General features: G+C 44.9%; 1 protein-coding gene across 3 annotated transcripts in view; it reads left to right on the top strand.

Moving 5' to 3' along the window:
* Positions 1-22,228, top strand: part of LOC126538797 (uncharacterized) — a 64,175-nt gene that overhangs the window by 12,273 nt on the left and 29,674 nt on the right. For all 3 annotated transcript variants that reach the window (XM_050185521.3, XM_050185538.3, XM_050185526.3), the window contains 3 exons: positions 1,088-1,164; positions 5,350-5,527; positions 12,008-12,115. In XM_050185521.3, the coding sequence (XP_050041478.1) occupies positions 1,088-1,164; positions 5,350-5,527; positions 12,008-12,115 (363 nt within the window). The remainder of the gene's footprint in view (positions 1-1,087; positions 1,165-5,349; positions 5,528-12,007; positions 12,116-22,228) is intronic.

Raw genomic sequence — 22,228 nt, forward strand, 5'->3', positions numbered from 1 at the left:
GGTGCAGCCACCTGGCGGCACAGAGCACGACCAGACAAATGCAGAGCTAATATGGCAGTAACAAAGTATATTCTACTTTGCTCTTGGGGTAAATTTTCAGCAGGAGTATAATTGTGAATACTTTGTCTCTTTAAAAGCTAGGAATAGTAGCTGGCTGGTTAAGCTCTGCACCACTAGGTGACTGCACCGTGCAGGCTGCTCACATTTACGCTAAAGGTCCTTCATCACAGCGATAATAATATGGAGGGGCTTTAGTTTATGCCTCCACCCATGCGTCAAAATGCTTATCTCACCTGCGGTTACCGGAATACCAGACATGCTCGGTGCTGTGACAGAAAACTTGTAATGCAAGCTTCTTGGACAGCACTCCTGGGAGATCGATGGCCAGGTGGCTAGCGGAGAGGTTGGAAAGGCTTCGCATGCTGGTTCCAAGGCAACCGGAAATAGACGACACATAGTTGCATCATGATGTGGAGCCAGTGAAGGCGAAGCTTTCACGAGTTGGGAAAAAGCATGGCTAGGGAATAGGGAAACTTTAAATCATCCATAGCTCTTTTAATATGAGATGCTTCACTTAAATTGCAGTGCGAATGTTTTACTGTAGATGTACCCTACACATCTACAGAATTTGTCCAAATTGGTTCAGGGACCCTTTAACTATGAACAGCAGTTATGACTAGGGAATGGGCTGAAGATTATGGAGATGCTCGACTGTCTCACATCCCCTAATTTTTCCCCTCATGGCTTGTGTTTTCTGGCATCCAGTTTCCACGTCCCTGCTCCGCACATGTGGCAGAGGAACTCATCATCTTTAGCTGCACAATACGACGAAAGATGGTGCGAGTGTTAAGATGCTAGCGCTACCTGACACTGGGGATACTCTGGTGCAATAGGAACTTGCTTCCTCCTCTTTGGCTTGGGAATGACATTGCACGCAGACTGACCTTGTGCTCGTCACTGCGCTCCACGGACCGATCCATGGAAGGCTTCCTGGTCACTGGGAATCGGGGAAATTTATTGATTCCTATGTGTTCTCGGGGACGGGGGCTCACATCTTTGTTGTCTTGCTTGTTTTTTCATTCTACAGGATGGAAATGGTGTTGTGAGGGGAAACTACCTGTCTGTCTTTCTGGAGCTCACAGCTGGCCTGCCAGAGACATCCAAGTAAGTCGAGTGATCCGTATACTTCAAAAAACATATTGCTATGCTAAAACTCATTTTATCGGAAGGCTGAATAGAAGATTGGAAAAAGAACTACCTTAATATAATCTCCTTTAATTTGTAAAAAGGAATCACCAGTGTTCCCTGATGGCTAACGTTGCATCGCGAGTACTGCAAGGGAGTCTTCTTGCTCCAGTACTAGTTAAACCTCGATATAACAAAGTCAGTAAAATTGGCAATTTGATTTGTTATACTGAAATTCGACCTTTTATGGAAATAAGTACCTTTGCAGATGGATTTTTCTTTCACGGAAGGGGCCATGATATTTCCAGGGTTATTGGGCAATTGGGAAAAAAAAAAGTTGAATCGGAAAAAAAATCATTTTGTTGAATTTGAGAGTTGGCAACGAAAGATACAGTTTTGAACCGTGCCGCTGATATTGATACATGCATCCCACGCATCATACATACGTGTGTCCCATGATTGCTGCAGACCTATTGCCTGAACAAGCAGCAGCTCTGTATTGCGTTTTGGTTTCCGTCAATACTGAAATATCAAGGTCAAGCGAGCAAAGGATGCCTTCAAGCTGTTCTACTTTGTTGACAGTGCTGCGGCAGTTAAGGAAGGTTTAAGATACTGAATGTGATTGGTGATGGTTAGCATGTCATTTGCTCCTTCTTTTTAACTTACAGGGTTTGTCCTTTTCCACATCCCACACAAACATTCCACCAGCTATGCTGCATTTATCAAAAGCTAGTTTAACTTTGGAGCCTTGATCACGTTCCTATTGTGAGCTTAGCCATAATTTTTTTCTTATCTCCCAAGCTTTCAAGGAAAAGTCCTCTGTTATGGAAAGCTTGTCCTTTTTAAGCTTTTTGCACTCTTTCAGCACTGAACTTGTATCGGGATAGACTTCAAAGTTGCTAAAATGTAGTGAATTGTTCTGGCACATCGCTAAAAGAAGAATCACTGGTCGCTAAACAGAAAAAAATTATCGACAAATCGACAAGACAGTCGCTTAATTGAGCCACAATATTGCTAAAATAGCAACGCTGATCTTGGTGTCTCTTGACAAATGTCTTAAGAAAGAATCTTTATAAAATATTCAAGCTAGTGACACCATGGGAAGTATTTTGTAATTTTTAATGGAGCATTGACAAAGTGTGCCACTGTCCATGGCATATTGTTTTTGTTTGTTGAGTTGTTCATATCAGTAGAAAAATTCTCGGTGACATTTTTAGAGGGACTCAATGGCAAGAGTTGTCAATTAAGATTGGTTGTGTACTTCAAGGATAAGATTTGGAGGACTTGGCCACCACAGAATTGATGTAAGTCAAGAAATAACGTTAGCATTGGCTATTGGCTCCTGCCTAGTAATAACTTTCCATCACCATTGGTGATAATGCAGTGGCCACAAAGAAGCATGTTGGTGGAGGCTCATTTAAAATGCACTTAAGTTGTCCTTAATTTAAAATTTTGTTCCAAGTCATTCTTTTGGAGCAGTTTGATCGAAGACAATTGGTTAATAAAATAAAAATTTCAAACAAAAAGTTTTCTTTGAGATGGCTGTTAACAGTATGTCTTTGTGATTAAAAATTGGTACTTTGCAAACAGTGTTTTCAAATTGAGATGATGTGTTGCATGTTTTTAGGATTCCTAATAATATCCAAAGAACTCTGCCACGTAGTGACATGTTGTTTCTGTTTCAGCCATTGTGCTAATGTAGGTGAAGTGCAAATAGATGCCATACATTTTGGCCAGGTATTTATGGATACAGTGCTGATAGCAACGGTTGGGTGGCCAGGGGACTCATACCCTTGTCACACGAGCAGCCTTAACTGCAGTTACACCCAACCGTAGTAACCTGACACAACCACAGTTACCGTAAACCGGACTGTGGCGCTGTTACACGTTTTCAGATTTAGCAGTAAGGAAGATAAGCTTGAAGAAGGAAAGAACGGACCTGTAATATATTAATATAAAATGTTATATATACCTGTCAGGCAGTCAGGAAAATTTTAGAAGGAAGGAAATGCCACAATTTGTAAATGAATGTCTAAGCACATGAAATACACACGATCTTTCTGCGGCACCTATATGCAGTCTACACTCGTTATAACGGACCCTTGTAAAGCAGACTTTCGGATATAACGGACCGTATTTCAGCCTTTGTTTGTTCTACCTATTTTATTAATGCAACGAAGTTCGTATTTAACGGACCACGCTACAATGGACTATCGGCTACAGCGAACGAAATTAGCGGCAATTTTCGTCAAAATCAGTCTTATAAAACGGACTTTTGTCATACCGACATAAGCTGGCAACTGACTTGTGAGGCTCAGCCGATGATCGCGGCTCAATATCTTGCGCACGAGGGAGGGAGGAAAGCTAGGCGGAAGCGTGCCGTCTTTCTTGGGCGAAGCCTTGGTGGGGGGCGAGAGAAAGAGGGGGGGTTCTACTCCGGTGGCTGCTGTTAACGACGCGGCCGCGCGGGCGCCGTATCTTGAAAGCAATCTGCAATGTGGACAAAGTGCACCCAGTGCCGGTAGCTTTGACTGTGCTGTGTTTTCGAAGTTCACTTTGAGTGAGAGATAGCACGAAGGTAAATTTGGTTGCTGCTGCTGCCGTGCTTATCTTATTTAATTTGCTATCACAATCGATGCTTCGCCTTTCGGTCGAAACTGCGACTTCTTTTGTTTGTTTTTTACTTTGGACATTCCTCACTCACTATTTGCAATAAAGTTGTTAGACATCACGTTAAAAATTTATGAAGTGAGCTGTCTCGGATATTACAGACTTTGAATAAAACGGATGTTTTTTGTTGGATTATCAGGGCCCGCTGTAGCGAAAGTCAACTGTACTTGCATGCATGTCATGAGCTCCATTTTAACTTTAATCGGCTGAACGCAAGCCTTCAGTAAGGCATTGAAACAGCTCAGTGGTGTTGGACATGCATAGGGACATTAGTAACATATGATCACACAAGGTCAAGAACAGTGCCATTTTGCCAAAACCTTGCCCAGGTATGCTGCATATCTTTCATTGTTTCCAACTTGTCACCGCAGTATTGTGAAGGTGGAGGCCTATTACACGGTTCCGTGCCAGTGCTTGCACTTCACTCAAATTGCCATCATAATTTGTTTATTTACCAGTAAGGAAGAATACCACACACCGGTATTGTTCGTTCAGATTCTCAAGCTCCTGATGAACTTGCTTGACAATATATAGACCTTCCCTCACCAGCAGGCCGGAGTTGTCTCCACCATTACATTATATATGCATGGGTTTTGTGTGTTTGAACACACGCAGTCGACCAGTTTGTGCTCCCAAATCCGTATCAAGGCCTCCATCGTTGCGACAGGCCAAGTGACATGTTTTTGGGAGGATGTTTTGCTGTGAGCCGAGCTGCAGGCATCGGAGCTGGGGGCGTTCATTTTGTCACTTATGACTTTGACTGAGGTGGCCAACCTCAGTTTTCAACAACCGTGGTTAGCAGAATAACTATGGTTAGCTTTATTGTGTGATTTGGTGTAACTGTGGTTACTGCCATCAAACTTAACTGAGTTAGATTACCTGTGTGACAAATGTATTAGTTTCTGGTGCAGCACACTACTAAATGTTTGTTCCTGGTGCATCTGAAAAATCTTGCTTGTCCATGCCACCACAGTGCCGCATAATTTTTTAACTTCTTAAACTTTTAGCTGTGTGTCAGGGGCAGCTGGAGCCATGCACTGCTCTCTCTTTTTAGCTTGAGGTAACCAACATTTTTCATTAAACGAATTCACAAGATTTTTTCCTGCATAAGAATGTGTAGAGGCCTGTCTGGACTTCCAAATGTGGCTCCACGAGGTGGTATTGAACCAACTGTAACGGGGTTTTATTGTAGCTATGCATCACTAGGCACACAGCTTAAGGCTGCCGTGAAAGCTGCTTAACATGTGTAAAATTAACACATGGTGCAATGTGCTGCTACCTAAATAGGATCACACAAATGTTTGATATATGCACAGGATGTCCAGATAGTAACTAGGGAGAAAATTATTGTATGGTGACAGCACTACTGGTACGAGGACTGCAGTCTCAAAACTTGAAAAAGAACTGAAGTTGGGTTTGTCAGTGCAGCAGTTTCTTGTTGGTTGGTGAAGCTGACAGAACTGCGGCACGTGCACCCTTCCTTGTGCCCTGTAGGTACGAGTACCGTGTGGAGATGAGCCACCAGGGAGGTGACCCCAGCAAGAACATAGTGCGCGAGTTTGCCTCGGACTTTGAGGTGGGCGAGTGCTGGGGCTACAACCGCTTCTTCCGCCTCGACCTCCTCGCCTCTGAGGGCTACCTCAGTGGGGACACCCTCCTTCTGCGCTTTGAGGTGTGTGCTTCACTTTCTGCGGGAAAAATGGCTGGTGACGGTTTCCACTAGTTCCAGTGAGCATGTACAGTGAAACCTAGTTAGTATGTACCCGCTTAAGACATGCTAATGGTTAAAACGTATTTGCGACGAATCCCCAACCCAGTCTCCATAGAGCCTGATCTATTGGCTGGCTGCTTAAGCCATAGTGGCTTGCCGTATGACTACCAGTTGCTTTGATTCATGGTGTGGCTTATGCCATGCTGTGCCACAAAAGATTTGTATTTTTGGAAAGTGCAGAGTCTGATGCACCAATCATTCTGGTCTTGGCACAAGTACAGTGATGCCTATGCATGAAAATGCATAGGCATCAATGCTATGCATGAAAATGCAAGGAAACACATAGAGGCATGGAGGTGGCCTCAGCAAAGAATATAACCACTGGTGGGTATGCCAGCATCACTTATCGCCACCAACCCTATCGCAATAAGCATATTTAGCTATCTGCTTGACAACACATCTGCAGTAGTGCATAGTGCCATTGTAAGCGTTCTGCATGCTTTTAAAGGGACTGTCTACCACCCTTTAAAGACCAAGTTTTTTATGGCGCAAGGGAAAGCTAATCTGGGGAAGTGTTTACCCATGCAGCAGTCACTTCCAAAAGTGTGTGGAAATTTTGTAAGCAGAATTTTTTATCAGAGCAAAATAGACTCAGTGGAATTAAAGGGACCCTGAAACGATTATGACGATCTTGTACAAACAGAGTCATTAGAGTAGGTCCTGCTGATCATAAATTGACGCATCTAAGTACTCCGCGTAAAGCGTGTAATTTATTATAAGGTTTTAAATGTGTACATCGCTGCCGATCACAGCACACTGCTCAGTGGAATTTTCAGCTGCCCCTACAGATATGACGTAAATCGTTCAATTGACGTCAGTAGGGGGAGCTATCCGATTGGCTGCCCAGGGCACGTCATCGATAATTTTTCCACCTTTATGGTGAACAAATTATGTTCGTGATACTTGGAATGTTAGTTAATTTGTTTCTATAAAAAGAAAGTAACAGAAGGAGAATGCACAAGAACAATTTCTCACTACACTTAAGCACTTCCGGCTCACAGCAAGCATCGTCTGCTTGTGTTACAACGTACTCCGTCTTGATGAGAGCTCTGCGGTCAGTGTCGGTCTGTGTTTTCATGAGCACCATGAATCGCCTTTGTTGCGTTGTGGACTGCAAACGTAGCGACTGGTAATATGTCAAGCTGCGACATCGTGTCCCTCAGCAAGGCAGCAGATGAGCGGAGTGGCTGCAGCGCATCGGACTGCCGCTATACAATCGGCGCCAGAATTTGCGCGTTTGTGGCCGTCCCTTTACACCGGAGGATTACTACCACAATAGCATTTCGCGAGTCTGGTATTTGGGTAAACACAAGCGAGGGGACAGGGTCTGGCCGCTTGACCTTGGCGTTTCACAGGATGAGCAGAAGCCCAAATGTGAATGGTCTGCACGGTGCAGCGACCTGGTGGCGGTGGCACAGAGCTCAACCAAACACAGTAGCAGTAACGAAGTGTATTCTTCTTTGCTGCTGGTGTAAATTTTTCGCAGGAGTGTAATCATTATCATGCTGCTTTGTAAATGTTTAAAATGTTTTACACTTGGTTAGAGCAATATTAGCTCTTTTTTTGGCTGGTTAAGCTCTGCGTGAAGAGGTGGATGGACCGTGCAGACCGATCAGGCCGCTCACGTATGCTTACGCTAAAGTTGCTTCATCAGCTTGAGTTTATGCCTCCACCCATGCGTTGAAAGGCCTAGCCCGCCTGTGGTTACCGGAATACCAAACACATTTGGCGCTGCGACAGAATGCTGGCAACGCACGCTACTTCGATAGCTCTCGCTTGACGTCGACTGCCAAGCAGCTGCCGGAGAGGTTGGAGAGGCCTCACGCGTGCGCGCATTCCTAGAGAACCCGATGTAGACGACATGACGTGCCATCGGGATGCAGAGCCAGTGAAGGCGGAGCTTAGCCCCGACCACTCGGCGAACGAGTTGAGGAGAAAATGCATGCTATGGGGGAGGGTAACTTGTAATTGTCCGTAGCTCTCTTAATATGAGACGCTTCACACAAATTGTGGTGCGAATGTTTAACTTTAGCTATACCCTACGCGTCTGCAAAATTTGTCCGAACCGTTTCAGGGGCCCTTTAAAACACTTGTTTTGAAAACATGCTGTGCACAGCAACTTCCATGATCCAGTGCAGAGCAGTTTGTTTACCTCTGGCATATTTATAGTACATTTGACTGGTCACTTTTGAGCACTCGAATGATCTTGTGATGTGGTTTACATTTGACTAATTGAAATTGAGCACTCGGAATTCATTTGCTTAGTTTGTTTGGAGTGCCTGAAGGTGCTCCCACCTTCGACCTCGGCCACCCTAACCTGGGAGCGCATCCAAGATCCACCAAACTCGATCGTGTGGCTACTTTGATTGCTTTGGGATTAGCTAGCATGTTCAGATGGGACAGGCTTTTTTTGGCTCTAATCTCGAGAGAGCTCTGCATTGATGCAAAACAAATCACAATACGGCAGGAACTAGTCGAATGGGGTTTGGGGGATGGGGGTACCACCAGACTTGTGAAATCTGAGCGCCCGATCGAATGCTCAGGAGATTGCTTTAGGTTGAACAGCTGAATTCACCAGAAGTAAACTTCTAAGTATTTTAAACATTGTTTACCAGTCTGTGGGCACACCTTTTGCTCATGTCAGGGCCAGCCAGACATCAGTGGTGCCAGCTTACATTACTAAGCCTACTAAAAGCAAAAAAACTCATTTCAACAACTTGATAAGCAGTGCAAGGTAGTTGATTAAGGGCGCATAGAGAGCTGAAAATGAATTTCTGAACTGTTGCACAGATGTTTATAAAGATTCATAGGTTTATGTATCTTCTTGTTTTAAGTACATCTTGGACATTCAATAATATAGTTTGAATAGAAAAGACGTTATAGCAGTCATATGAACCAATAAGGCATGTCACCTTAGGGAAACCATCATTTCAGAAATAATGAAGGCACACTGATTGTTTTTGTTAGATACATTTAGGGTGTTATAGTGCAGGCTAAGGCCAGTCGCGTGGTTTTCGTTACATTTCTGTAACAATGTCATCACTTTGAGGCTAAGTTTCAATTTTTTTCATTGTCATTATGTGTCGGATGTGTAATAATTTTTTGTGTTCATAAAAATTTAGAATTATAAAAAGTACCTCATCTTGTTCCTGACAATATTTCAGCCCAGAAGCTACTTTGAAAGCAGCTTTCGGGGAAGCAGTTTGAGATTGTAGTTTTCCTATAGGTTTTGTTCGGCCAACAAGTGCAAACTGAGAAAAATGAGCTTGACGCGCTATGTTATTTTAAAACTAAAATTAAATAATCAAAGTGCCCTGCTGCATACGTAGACCCTCCTCTTTAATTCGAACCTGCTCTGTGGCAATTGCTTCAAGTTGTCGTTGCTTTTTTTTTACTTTTAGAGAAGTCCAGCACCCTTGTCTGCGCTTGTAGACAAGGGTGCCACAATGGGTGAATGACTGACACTGGTAGTGGGTGAATCAGGAGGCACAACATATATTTGTTATTAATGCATGCAAAAGCATCAAATGGCTCATTGAGTGAAAAATCCATCGTCTGTAGCAGCGAAACGTCCCCTAAATTCCCATTGGCAGCGATGCCACATCACTAGTGTGCCTTGACAGAGCAGAGTGGGCAAATTGGAACACCTGCTGCCCCGCTAGCACGCCAGGTGTGGCATGAGGGGAGGGAATCGCCGTGAAGCCACGTAACCAGCGTGTTTTGACAGAGCAGATACAGTGCTGCGACGCCGTGGGACAAGGCGGGTTGTCGTTGGTTGGAGAACGTGATGTGACGTGCGCGTGTGGGTGCCGCCAGCTCGCTCTTTGAAGCAGGCAGGCAGTCCACATTTATCTCTCTCTTACCCTCACTGGGCTTAGCTGCTGCACGTACGTGCCAGCCGACACTGTTGCTTGTTGGCTTGGGCAGCACATACCGCTACGGTGCATTACTCGCAGTGCAAAACTCTAAGGCATTCAATTGTACATCAATGCTTTTGCATTCACAACTCATAAGAACTGCTTAGGTGTCCTCGGATCTTTTACGCATGGTTTTCTAGATAAGTGTGTTATGGTGAAAAAGAGCATTTAGAATAAAGGCTAGTGCGAAAGATGGAGTTCTTTGCACTGCAATAATGTTATCGATCATCACAAACCTGGACAAGAGAGTGTCTCATCCTGAGCACGTCTGCTAAAGACGCAAGCGACGTGCAGTCAGCTTGGCTGTAAAATGACCAATGAGTTAAATGAACACACTGTCATGCTCCATTCGATTTGTTCATCAGCTGAGCAAGGGCAGCATTCCACCTTTAACCTCGCTCCCAAGCGCCATTAAAAATGGCGAGAAGTGCTACTATCAAAGCACCCCTTTTTGTGAGCGCCTTGGTCTTCCTATCCAGCCATGGCATCATTGATGCACTACTTCCGCCCTGTAAACTCAAAACAAACGACGGCGGCTACACAGTTGGGGTGGCTAGCAGAGGCACACACAGGCATAAACAAGTGCGTGGCCATTATGCATAAACAGCCTGAGATTGAGAGTAGCACACTATCTCTTTTTTAAAGCATAAAACTTTTTATTAGCTTATAACATTTAACAGTCGCGAAAAAGTTGGTTTAAAATTACTACCAAATCTGCTTTCAATATCAGTTTATGTGTCTTTTAATTTTAAGCATTGCTACCGAGGCTACACGATGTGGGGAGCACACACGCCCATCTTCCCCCGCGCCGTCGCGTCGAGAGCCGGCATAGACAGGGGAGAGGCGCACTATGCCCTCTCCCGATTCTCCCTCGCTCTCGCGACGCGCGCGCGCCCTTCCTCCCCGACTTGCGGGCAGGTAGCTGATGGGCGAGGAGGACATTCCCCTCGCCCAGGTAAAAAGGTACAAAACAGCGCGACTGGGGGAGACCCTCTCTCTCTGAGGCCGGACCCCTAACCTGCCGGACTGGAGTACCTGCCGCAACCCGTGAGTGACCACGTTGCCTGACTATCCCGGGCAACGAGGCCAGCCTATTTACTACTATTACTGAGAGGACGTCCCTCTGCGAGTGTTCGCTATTGCTAATAGCAATAAACGTTATTACCGTTGACACCGCTGGTTGCCTTATTCATTCGAACCCGGCGTAGCCGCGATTCCCGCGCTACGGGTTGGGAGTACCACGAAGCGACTGCGTCGGGCTAGGGCTGAAGGCGAGCTCCGGATCTAGCCCCACGCAGTCGCTTCGTGGTACTCCCAACCCGTAGCGCGGGAATCGCGGCTACGCTGGGTTCGAACGAATAAGGCAACCAGCGGTGTCAACGGTAATAACGTTTATTGCTATTAGCAATAGCGAACACTCGCAGAGGGACGTCCTCTCAGTAATAGTAGTAAATAGGCTGGCCTCGTTGCCCGGGATAGTCAGGCAACGTGGTCACTCACGGGTTGCGGCAGGTACTCCAGTTTGGCAGGTTAGGGGTCCGGCCTCAGAGAGAGAGGGTCTCCCCCGGTCGCGCTGTTTTGTACCTTTTTACCTGGGCGAGGGGAATGTCCTCCTTGCCCGTCAGCTACCTGCCCGCGAGTCGGGGAGGAAGGGCGCGCACGCGTCGCGAGAGCGAGGGAGAATCGGGAGAGGGCATAGTGCGCCTCTCCCCCGTCTATGCCGGCTCTCGACGCGACGGCGCGGGGGAAGATGGGCGCGTGTGCTCCCCACAACACTTCGGCGCAGCGATGTGAGTTTGCCGAACACACTCACTGCTGAGTGCATTTAGCAGCGAGTGTCACTAAGCGTTCCCATGTGACAACTTGCAAATGACACTAGTGGCTAAGTAAAGTCACTCAAAATGACACTAAACTTGCCCAGATGGCAGGGGTATCATAACATGCTGATTACTTGCCTTGAGATGGAGGTTTGCCATGCAATCTTTCTAGTGTGCACAATGCTTCTCTGCATCACTGCTACTGCACACCTGCACTGTTTATTTTGAACTCGACATTTCTGACAACTTTTTGGTATCTACTTGGTTTACATTACAGGAAATTGTACAGTGTCGATTGCGCAAACATTTCCTTCTAATTGGGCAGCTTTAGCAGAGCATTCGTGCTCTGTTCCAATCAGACGGGTGCTTGCTAATAAGTTGCCCACAGCTGCTCAGCAGGAGCCCTAGTGCACGTGGGCACTGTACCACACACTCCTGCTGAGTCATTCTAGGAGTTGCTCGTGTGTCTGGTAGAATGGGAGAGATTCCCTTGAAAAAAAAAAAAAGTGAATGCAGTTCTCGGCAGCCAGCTGAACGCATGAAATTTGAGTGGAGCGTAAGCGACGCCCTGCTAATGCTGTCTGTTCTATAGAGACGCTATAGGAGTGGTGGGCTTCTCGTCACCATGTCTTCCTTGTGTTGTGTAGGTGCGGCCGCCCACCTTTTTCCACAAGTGCCGGGACCAACAGTGGTACCTGGCACAGCTGCAGGCGCAGCAGGCCCAGCTGTTGCAGCAGGTGCAGCAGCTCAAGGAGGTGTGTGTGTTCTCCCTGGTGCTTATCTCATCGAGTGTGCTAAGATGCTGGCATCCTTCTGTTCGCCTTACAGTCAAGCCTTGTTTGGGCCCACTTTGAGAGGGGAACACTCTAGAACTAGTGCTGGATGATTAGTTGCTAAACTTTCCATTTGGCTACTAATTGTGCTTACTGGTCAAAGTCGTGTGGGTGAAAATAAGTTGAGCGTTATGTGCATTTGTATGAGGATGGCTTGTACATTCATGCTATCTGTCTTGCATGAGCTGCTTGTTGGATGTGGTTTTCATCATTAATCACTGTGGATGCATGCACATACTACTACTACTACTACTACTACTACTACTACTACTACTACTACTACTACTACTACTACTACTACTAATCATAATGATAATAACAATAATAATGATGATGATAACGATATAATTTTATTTTAGTTTCACATAAATGTTTAAAGGTTTGCATAAAGATGTTTGAACCTATAATCAGAGGCTAGCTTGAGGCCCAATTCAATAATGTGACATGGAATCAGTAGCAGGCAGAAATAAAAGTAAATGTATTTACAAAATATATATGGGGTGAAGCTACAACCAAAGGGCTTAATTGAGCAGCTTCTAAAATGTGCTGGAATGGCCTGTGACATATGAACTCCACTGACTGGAGGGCCGTCTTGGCACTCTGGGAAGGGAAGGGTTGTTTTCAGAGAGGTGGGGTTTCAGACGGAGGACTTGTACAACATCCCTAGAGGGCATGGAAGATGGTGAGTTTCTGTCCAATGGGGCGATCTCATATGTGGTCTGGAGGAGTGAGACAGAAGCTTCGAAGACAGACCAACGGGGTGGCAAGTACTACCAGTGAGGCCTGGAGAGACGTAAACAGTTCTGCGATGGCTATTGTAGCGGGCATTTGAATCGGCTGTGAGCATAAGGCGGTGAACTCACTCACAATGACTGGTGAGACTGTCTCAGAGAGTCCGAGTGAACTCTAGGGGCGGGAGTCTGAGTGAGTTAAGGGGGCACGAGTTTAGTCATAGTGAGTCGAGCTTAGTCGAGGTGAGTCTGAGTATATGTTAGTTGGATCTTGAGTGAGTCAGAGTAAACTGTAGATAGCATAAGTCTGTGTCAGATTAAGTACATCTGAATTGCAGTCATTCCACATGTTTTTCAGTTCACAAAACATGGTAGGATGATTGCGTGTAATCTTCAGTCAATCTGTGTTTGTATCCAGGAGTGGTGTTTGTTGGAAAGAATGAGCTTACGTGTGGGCATGCAAACAGTGGACTATATCCAATATATCAAAATGTTGAAATGTATGGGGCCAGAATGGGCTATTCTACTTTTGTGAAATATGAACTTTAGCTAAGATTATAGTTGCTTAGCTAGTTGCCATTGAGTGTGCTTTCTATACACCTTTGTTCAGCCCCTGGGGTATAGTCGTAGGCAGGCATCCTCATGAGTCGTACACCAAATCACTCATGCTTATTTCACGAGTGCGAGTGCAAGTACAAACAGGAGTGAAGTGATGGATAAATGGACACCAGTATAAATATGAGTGACTGTTGGTGAGTGCGAATTGGCGTGAGCCTCACAGAGTACATGCGAATGTGAACACAAGTGATTTTCACTGAGTGGATGCAAGTGTGAGTGCTAGTTAGTGCCGGTGAGTGTGTGTGTTGACATTATAAATTAGGAATGTGCAAATACCGAATAGTAGATTTTTAATCGAATATTGGATCAAATCAAGAAAAGCCCAATATTAAATCGAATATCAGAAATTTTTTCACAAAATTTAATGTTTACAAACATTGGGCAAGAAAATAGGGTGCTGCATATGCTTGGAAGTCTCCTAGCATAGCATAACAAGAATCTTGCAAGCTATCAGTAACGAAAGTACATAGAAAATGAGACGTACAGTACAGTCTATTCCTATTAAAGCGAACACCAAATTAATATGTCAACAATGATTACAGCTCAGTTCTAGTATATCGAGGTCTGCAAAATATATGTATTTATTACTGGAATTACTGTTGAATAGAATCAAGTGCTTTTTTCCCTCTGAAACTAACGAATTAGTGACGCTCTGTTGTACTTAATACCAATGAGGTTCTCAGTGGACCTGTGTTTTGTGGCAATCTTTTATTTATTGCATAGAAAGTTTTGCTTCCCAGTTTTCTTCCGGAATGTAGAAGGGCTAGCCGGCTGAACTTTGCGGCAGGTGGGTTATCATAAGGGCAATCTAGATTCTACAATCTGCACGGTCACAGCAAATTCACGCGACACAACCTCCGCCCCCCCCCCCTCCCCCCACTCCACCTGTTGTTCATCCTGCCGTCTGCGCCACTGCATGCTACCAGTTCATGACACTTTTGTGTCTGCCATGTAAATCCAAAGCTAGTTTTGTGGCAGGTTTCTCGAAGATACAAAAAAAGATTGACGTGCGTCTACAAGCAGCGTCGGTAACAGGAGACTGCCATTTCGTGTGTCGAAAATATGGCGGCTCTGAACAACTTTGTTGCCACCCTGCACACTCGCTTTTGTTTATGAGGAGGTTTGTTAGCTTCCCAAGTACTGTGTGTTTGTTACAAATATGTGTCGATTTGGCACCAAACCGTAACTTTAGTCGATGAAGCAGTGCTGATCAGGTCTAATTGCCTGGCCAGCGTGGCTGTGACTAAAATTTGCCACTGGCCGATGTGGTAACGGGCTGCAAGCCATCGCGGCATGCTTGCTGCTAGTATGTTTGTGTAAGTGGCTCATCAAGTGATCGGTCCCAAGGTTATGCATGTAGGTTAGGTTGATGGCTGTGGAAGCAGTCTGAAGTTCGTTGCCGCATATCCAACACAATCTATGTGCATATCGGCCGGTAATCGGCCTGATTTTTGCACTTAACGAAATACATGCTGCTTATGTTGTGGTGCCCTCTGTCAATGTTGCGTCATTTCGTTCGATCCTGTCAACTCAGGTAAACCTTGCGTAAACAGAGGCGGCCCCAACCAATTATCAGTAAGCGTTAAGCAAATTATCAGTAAGCATCAAGAACAACAGTTAGCACTAATTTGATCATTTCTTAGTGGCCACACAACATTTATGGCACTAAAATTTGTCTGCCTTGTTCCACTAAAAGCACATTTTGTTAAGCCAAATTTCAACTTCGTACTCCCCATAGTGTTCAAACGACATAATTCTAAAGACCACACTAAGCTGCAAAGCATAATTACCAGGATTTTAGTCAATTCCAAATATGGGCCTAAAAATATCTGACACACTTAAACCTTCTCACGCACATTGCACTTCACAGACACCTTGGGCAGCTACACTTTAAGACACTGACTTCCACCTTTTCTTTCTTTACAAAGCTCTGTTCGCTGATTAACCCTTTTAGGGTCGATATTTTATCGCCATATGCGACCACCCAGGGTCATTTCTTTTATTGCAGATTCCAATTCTTCTGAGGGACCTATTTCGAAAAAAATTTACCGTAATTTTTCTAGGGTGACCGTAAAGTGAGAAAAAAATATCTTGCGTTGGTATATATGTATCCCTTTATTCATCAATAACAACAATAAGAAGAAATAAACTTCTAAGAATTAAAAATTTGATGCATTGTTCAAGGCTTAGAATATGCACACACTAGAATATTTCGTAAGTATCAAATGTTCCTGCTCTTAAACTAATGTTTGCATCCATAGCATAATCGAACTGCGTAGGTGAGCACACTCAAGAAAACTGTGTGCTTATGGGACTGTCAAAAAAGCAAAACGTGTGTCAAATTTTGCTAATCTTCATCTTATCGCCAACCAGAGCCAATTAGATATCGTGAGTCTCCCCTCGAAAAAAAAAAAAAGGAAAAGAAAAGGAAACGCACGCACGGTGGCATCCATCCTATGCTCACCCGTGTGAGCAGTAAACGAGCGAGAAACAGGCGGCCTCGTTTTAAGCGACTAGTAACGAGATAGCCATCAGTTTTGCTAGCCCAAGAAGCCGAAACCACCTGCGGAACAAAACCCAAACCGCCGCACGCCCACGCATGCGCCAATGCGCGAGTGGTAGTATATAGACGCAGCAGAGCAAACTAGCTTTAAAACAAACCATGCGATGAAAATCGAGCGAGGGAGGCACAAGAAAAAATTTCCCTGTATTCTCACATAGTGGCAGCACATGCCTGAAAAGAAAAAAAAAAGAAGAGGAAATTGACGAGCTTTTTAAATGTACAGACGGTGCCATAAATACACGGCATTGACCATTTTGGACTTGTTTGCGGCGCTGTATATTTACGTCATTGACCCTGAAAGGGTTAAGGGACGTAATTATTCAGGAGCAGTTAAGGCTAACCCTCATGGAGCGAATTTTCACGATGAATTTCACTTCTAGAAAAATCCCGCACGAACCGTCGCTGCGCATTCGTCACACCACACTCTTTGCAACTAAGACCGGGCAACTGACGCCGATCGTGTCGTCGACGGAGCCCGTGAGGAGTCATTGTGGCCAGACAAGCTAGACTACGGAAGCGATGTTGAGGAATCAAAGCACAAGTTAAAAATGCGCTTAAACCAACGTTGTTTTTGTTTTACATCTAAAAAAAAGGCCGCTGATCTTAGAAGTGCATAGATAGGTCTTCGCTGCTCGGCAGAACCTAGTTAGGTTTCTACTTCTGTTTTTATATGTGACATGTCTGCATTTAGCTGATAATGTCCCTCGTCTGTGACCTTGTGTTTGGTTACGGCTTGCTCTGTTCGGGCACAGCTGGGTGTTTCTTCCATCTGCTTCCATCTTCGCGCCCGGCCTACTATCGAAGAGGCATGGAATGCTATTTATGTGACGCTGGACATTGCGATCATCCATCAAAACAATCTTCTGCTAAAGATTGCTGAAAGTTGCTGATTAAAAAAAATAAAAAATAAAACAAAAGAAGCAAACACACAAAAAGAAAAAGAAGCAAGGGGAGATAATGAAGGAGGGATTCTGGGTGCATCCTGCAAGTTTTCCTCCCCACCTACGTGATGCTTCGGCTCTTGTTTTTGTTGGACGTGCCATTGATCTACACCCTGCAAATGGCGATCAAATGCCTTTCCAAAACATGACAGTATGCACGATATCTTGCAGTTCTGCATGGAAGGAGCATCGTCAGGAAGCAAGGCTTCTAACTACATAGTGTAAGCGAAACAAGCAGTGGCCGCTTATACAAGCTTGAGGCAGAACAGCCAACAAGGAAGAGAAACAGCACTGAAAAACAAGTGTGTGAAGTGAAAGTGGGAAGTAACCCAATAGTAACCAAGTATCAACAGCCAAAAATCGTGCCGATGGACGACCGACGGTAGCCAAACCTCTGCCCTATGGTCTGATTTGGCCGTCGCTAGCTGCGGCGGCCAAAAGTTAGTCACTGTCACTTTTTCGCTCCATGGAGGTTGGCGTGTATGCACAACTTATTCGCCGTTGAGGTTTGATTTACTTATTATATACATTATTTCGTTATATCCTGTTTTGTTATAAAGAGCTTTGAGTTAACATGTAGAGCTGACTCTGAATCGAACACTGTGTATATTTTTAACGCATAAGCATTCTTTGGCAACTACGCCAGCAAAATCTGTTCATCCAGTGATGCCTTAAATTGGAAAAATAAATGCATAATTGGTCAAGTAAACACATGTAATTGCTATAATAGTGTAATAGTGGATGATTCTTAGTGTTAGAGAAAAAAAAGAGCATCTGACCAGAATTGCAACCATGGACCATAGAGTATGTAAGCATTCTTTAGCGAGTACCCCGGCAAAATCTGTTTGTTCCGTGATGCTTTATATATGCAAAATAAATGCATAATTGGTCAAGTTCATGTAATCATGTCATGTAATTGTTATAATAGTGTAATAGTAGTGATTGGTAGCAATGGTTAGACATGGTCAGGATGGCTGAGCAGTTTAATGGGTAGACATTCACAAGCTAAATAAGTAAGCAAAAGCACAGTAGCAGCTAAGCCGAAGAATGCTTACGCATTAGTGGACAAATCTCAGAATTTCTGTAGCATTTTTAGTAAGCAGCTCATCCTGAGTCAGGTTGAGTTATAAACCTGCGAGTCTGAATGAACGATTCTGTGAATTTGGACGAGTCTCAGCCATGATTTCGCAAGTCTGAGTAAATGATTCTGAGTGAGCCCGAGTTAGTGCAAGTCCGCGAGTCTGCAAGCCTTGAGTGAGCCTGCCTGGTTGTGGTTCTAGTTACCGTATCTACTCGAATCTAGGCCGACCCCGATTCTAAGCCGACCCCCGAATGTCCGAAGCCAGAAAAAATAATCTTACCTCGAATGTAGGCAGAACAAAAAAGAGAGGGCAGCATTCACAAAATGAAAACAGCATTTATTTAATATGAACATGCCGAGCTCACTCTAGGTCATTATTGCTGCTAGCCTCGTATGCTTGCGGACGTGCGCAAGCTCACGTCTGTGCTCCCATACATGTGCAGACAGTGCTGCACGGTTCATACGTGTTGAAACGCAGCGCGACCTCGGTGAACAACTCCTCTCTGCTATTGCGCACTTATCTTCCTTATCGCTGTCATCTCGTTGTGGCAAAAAGTGTCTCCCTTTGCCCAAGTCCCGCCCAGCTTGAACGTTTGACGATGCCTCTGCGGCTAGCACAACTGTTCAACTGGAAGCTGCACTGCAGTGGCATCGCCTGTATGGTGCCGTTACCATAACACTGCGCCGCACGCCAATACGACACGGGTCAAAATAGCGACGTCGCTCGTGTATTTCAGTTGGCTACTGGTGCGCCTAGTAGCGGCTGCGATACTGACTTTTCTAGATGGCGTTAGCTATGCAGCATATTTATTATTTTCAATTAAAAACTGGCGCATTAATAAAATGCTCAAATCTAAGCCGACCCTAGAGTTCGACAAATGATTATTTGAAAAAAAAAAAAAAAAATATCGGCCTAGATTCGAATAAATACAGTAGTTTGAGTGCAAGCGAGTCCTGTTCTGCTTTTGATGTGTTCGAGTCTGAGTGAGCATGGCTAGGTGGGATTTTTGGTGAGTCTGAGTCCCGATTCAGCCTGGCCGAGTCTGGTCTACAGGAGTCTCAGTGAGCCCTGATGAGTCTGATTTTTGGCAAACCTTAGTCCCAGTGAGCCCTAAGCTAAACATATTTTTTGAGTGAGTCTGGGCGAGTGCTCTTTATTTTGCTGACCTGTAGCTGCGAGGCAGTGGCGGTTCAGTGCAACCTGAAGGCACTGATGGCAGCATTTTGAGTGTACTGTATAGGAGCATGCATAGCTTAGGAAAGTAGGGTCTTGAAAGGAAATGTGGGGTGGTAATGGAGGGAGAAGCCGGCAGTGTCGGGACGGGATGAATTGTAGCCAAATGTCACATATGGCCAAGTACTGTCACAATTATGGTGATCTGTAGAAACGAATCGCACCATGGTGAGCATGTGGTTAAAGGGGTCCTGAATGGGCTTGGTGAAAAAAGTTCGCGAATAGCATACGCTGCTGGGAACATCTCAGCCATATTTTGCAATCGCGCATGGTGCATGGAGCTCAAAAGTGGAGTGTGCAGTCACCTTTTTCTCAAATGCTGTTTCACCAGAAGCCTGCTCCTCACTATTTTCTGGACCCTTTATTTTGTAATATAGCAGATTCCCATATGGGGCTGCTATTGGCCAATAGCTGACATGAATCAAGAAAGGTGTTTGGATCAGTGTGCTTCTTCCTACTGTTACTGTATACATTTATTGACCTAGTTTAATAAACAGGCTGAAGTAAGCGAAGATCTGCTTTAGAATTTTCATAATACATATGTACTTCGGGAACAAGCTGACTGTCATCTGTGCACATTTGGCCACGACTGCCCAGGTAGGAATTAAACTTCTGCCACCCTGCTTATCGGTGTCGCAGCTGTTGGGTCTTGCTAATTTCAATTAGTTTTGGACACTGAACTAGCCTGAACCTCAAATCAGACCACACGCACGCATGCCAACGCGCACTCATTTCTCGCCATTCCTAATTAGATACCGTGGCAGACTCCGCTTCGTATTGAGCTGTTGACTTCAAAATGTGAGAGTTGGATGTAGCTACAATCTGTCAGTCAAGCTGGTGCTGGACAAAGCTGGTCGGCACCACGTAGCACAGCCAGACTGGAGTATATGAGCATGAGCGTGTACTCAAGCTGTTTTCACAAAGCAAACGCTGCGCATACGCACTACATTTTCATGCGTCTGCGGTCTGCTACGTAGTGTAGATACCACGGCCACTGTGGGGTGCTGCGACGAGTTTGCCAACTGGGTGCACTGTGGCTTACTGAAGACAACCGTGTTTGCCACATCGTAGGCACCAAAACCGAAAGTAGTAGTGTCTATGTGAACATCCAAAATCAAATTTGAACTGCGCGCCACGGTGACGTTCAGTAGGAGGAGTGTTGCGGGCACTCCCCGCTCCACAGTAGCCTTCACAGTGCAAGTCATTGAAAAAGGAGCAAAAGCACCGAGTAGGGAAGTTTGATTGCCAATAACTCCACTTCTGCTGAACGCATTTTGAAGTACTTTCTTCGGCAAAGTATCTCTGACAGTCTATTTTAACTTCAAATTCTGGCCCCTTTAAAGCACTCAGTAAATCCATTTGCCTGCAAGTGGTAGTTGGTGATTAATTTGCGACATGTTGAACACAAAGAATGTACAGTAGAACCTCGTTCATATGTTTTGAGAAAAAGCATACTAATCGAGAAAACAGACGATCTGAAGTAACTATAAAATTTGACAGGCTCACCTGTAGTTGACATCTGCGTAATGCGAAGTGTTGCACATGTCATTGCACACAAGGCACGAGATGCCGATGCACGTCGAGAGACATTTTGTTGTTCTATGACGTTGTGTTTTTAAGGTGGCGACGGGAAACCAAAACGAAATTGAGCTGGTGGGTGACAGCGGATGCCACTGAAGCGAAACATGATGCTCACAGCAGGGAACAGCGGCGTGGTTGGATTATCACTTACCAAAAGCGTGCAGTATGCTACCAATGGCACTATGCCCTGCGCTCTATAAAACAGATAGGCGAAGCTGCTTATTGCAATAAATTTGCCGGCTATAGCTGTGAATGCGGCATGCGATGACATGGGAGGAGATTTGCTGGTACCAGAATAAGAAACTGAGTGCGCGCTGGCGTTTCCCGTGAGACGGGCGTGCGAGTATTGTGGTGAGGCCGCCATGATGGCAGGCTATGTACTATTCTTGATTGCAGGTGTTTCGTGCATTTTCTTGTTTACATGGGATCTTCTAGCGGCCAGAAAACATATAATAGGATCGCAGCTTGGCGATGTACTGAACATTGGTGCCATAAAATCGTGTTTTCTGGGAACGTATGAACCAGTAAATGTTCTGTGTTCTCGACCGCAAATGTTGGCACTGAGAAATGGTACGTAATGGGGTTCTACTGTAGTTGATGACTTTTGAAAGAACGGAGTGACTGCAATCGGTCAGCAGTTGCCACAGAGCACCGTGGGGAGGGGGGTGGGATGATGTTGAGAAGCAGAAAGGCTATGATGTCAGTGGCACAGCCAGTCGGCAGTGCCCGTGTGACGGCATATCATGTCATGTAGTCGTAGTTACAGCGATCTACTTGCCCACCAAAAAAGATGTCGGAAATGGTCGAAGGAGATTTCAGGCTGACTTGCTATGTGGATTTGATGAGCGATAACGAATGTCTGACCCAAAGGCTGGTAATCAGTTTCAAAGATGTTGCGATTGGACAGCAACACAGGTATTGGCAGCCTATTGCTGGGAGGAGGTCAGGTGTGATTATTTTGTCAAAATTATCATTGTCTGAACTGTAGTGTGTAGGCTGTAGTAGAGCATGAAAAATTGTCAGCAATAGTTGCAGAAATGGCATACTCATTGATAGGCGACATTGACCAAAGCCATGTCTTCAGGGTTAAGTTGCATGTACGAGCTGTTATTTGTAATGGTGAGAAGATTGTGGGGATGGAAATATGTTTGGTCAATGGAACATCATTTGCAATCAACATATAATTGCGATCAAGAATATAGAGAAAGGGCATTAAGTTCACAATTACAGGTCTAGTGGCAGACGAACATAATTGACAAAGGTTGAATTGTAGCTGGAGCATCAAG

The sequence above is a fragment of the Dermacentor andersoni genome, chromosome 3 (genome assembly GCF_023375885.2).
Source record: "Dermacentor andersoni chromosome 3, qqDerAnde1_hic_scaffold, whole genome shotgun sequence".
Taxonomy (NCBI): domain Eukaryota; kingdom Metazoa; phylum Arthropoda; class Arachnida; order Ixodida; family Ixodidae; genus Dermacentor; species Dermacentor andersoni.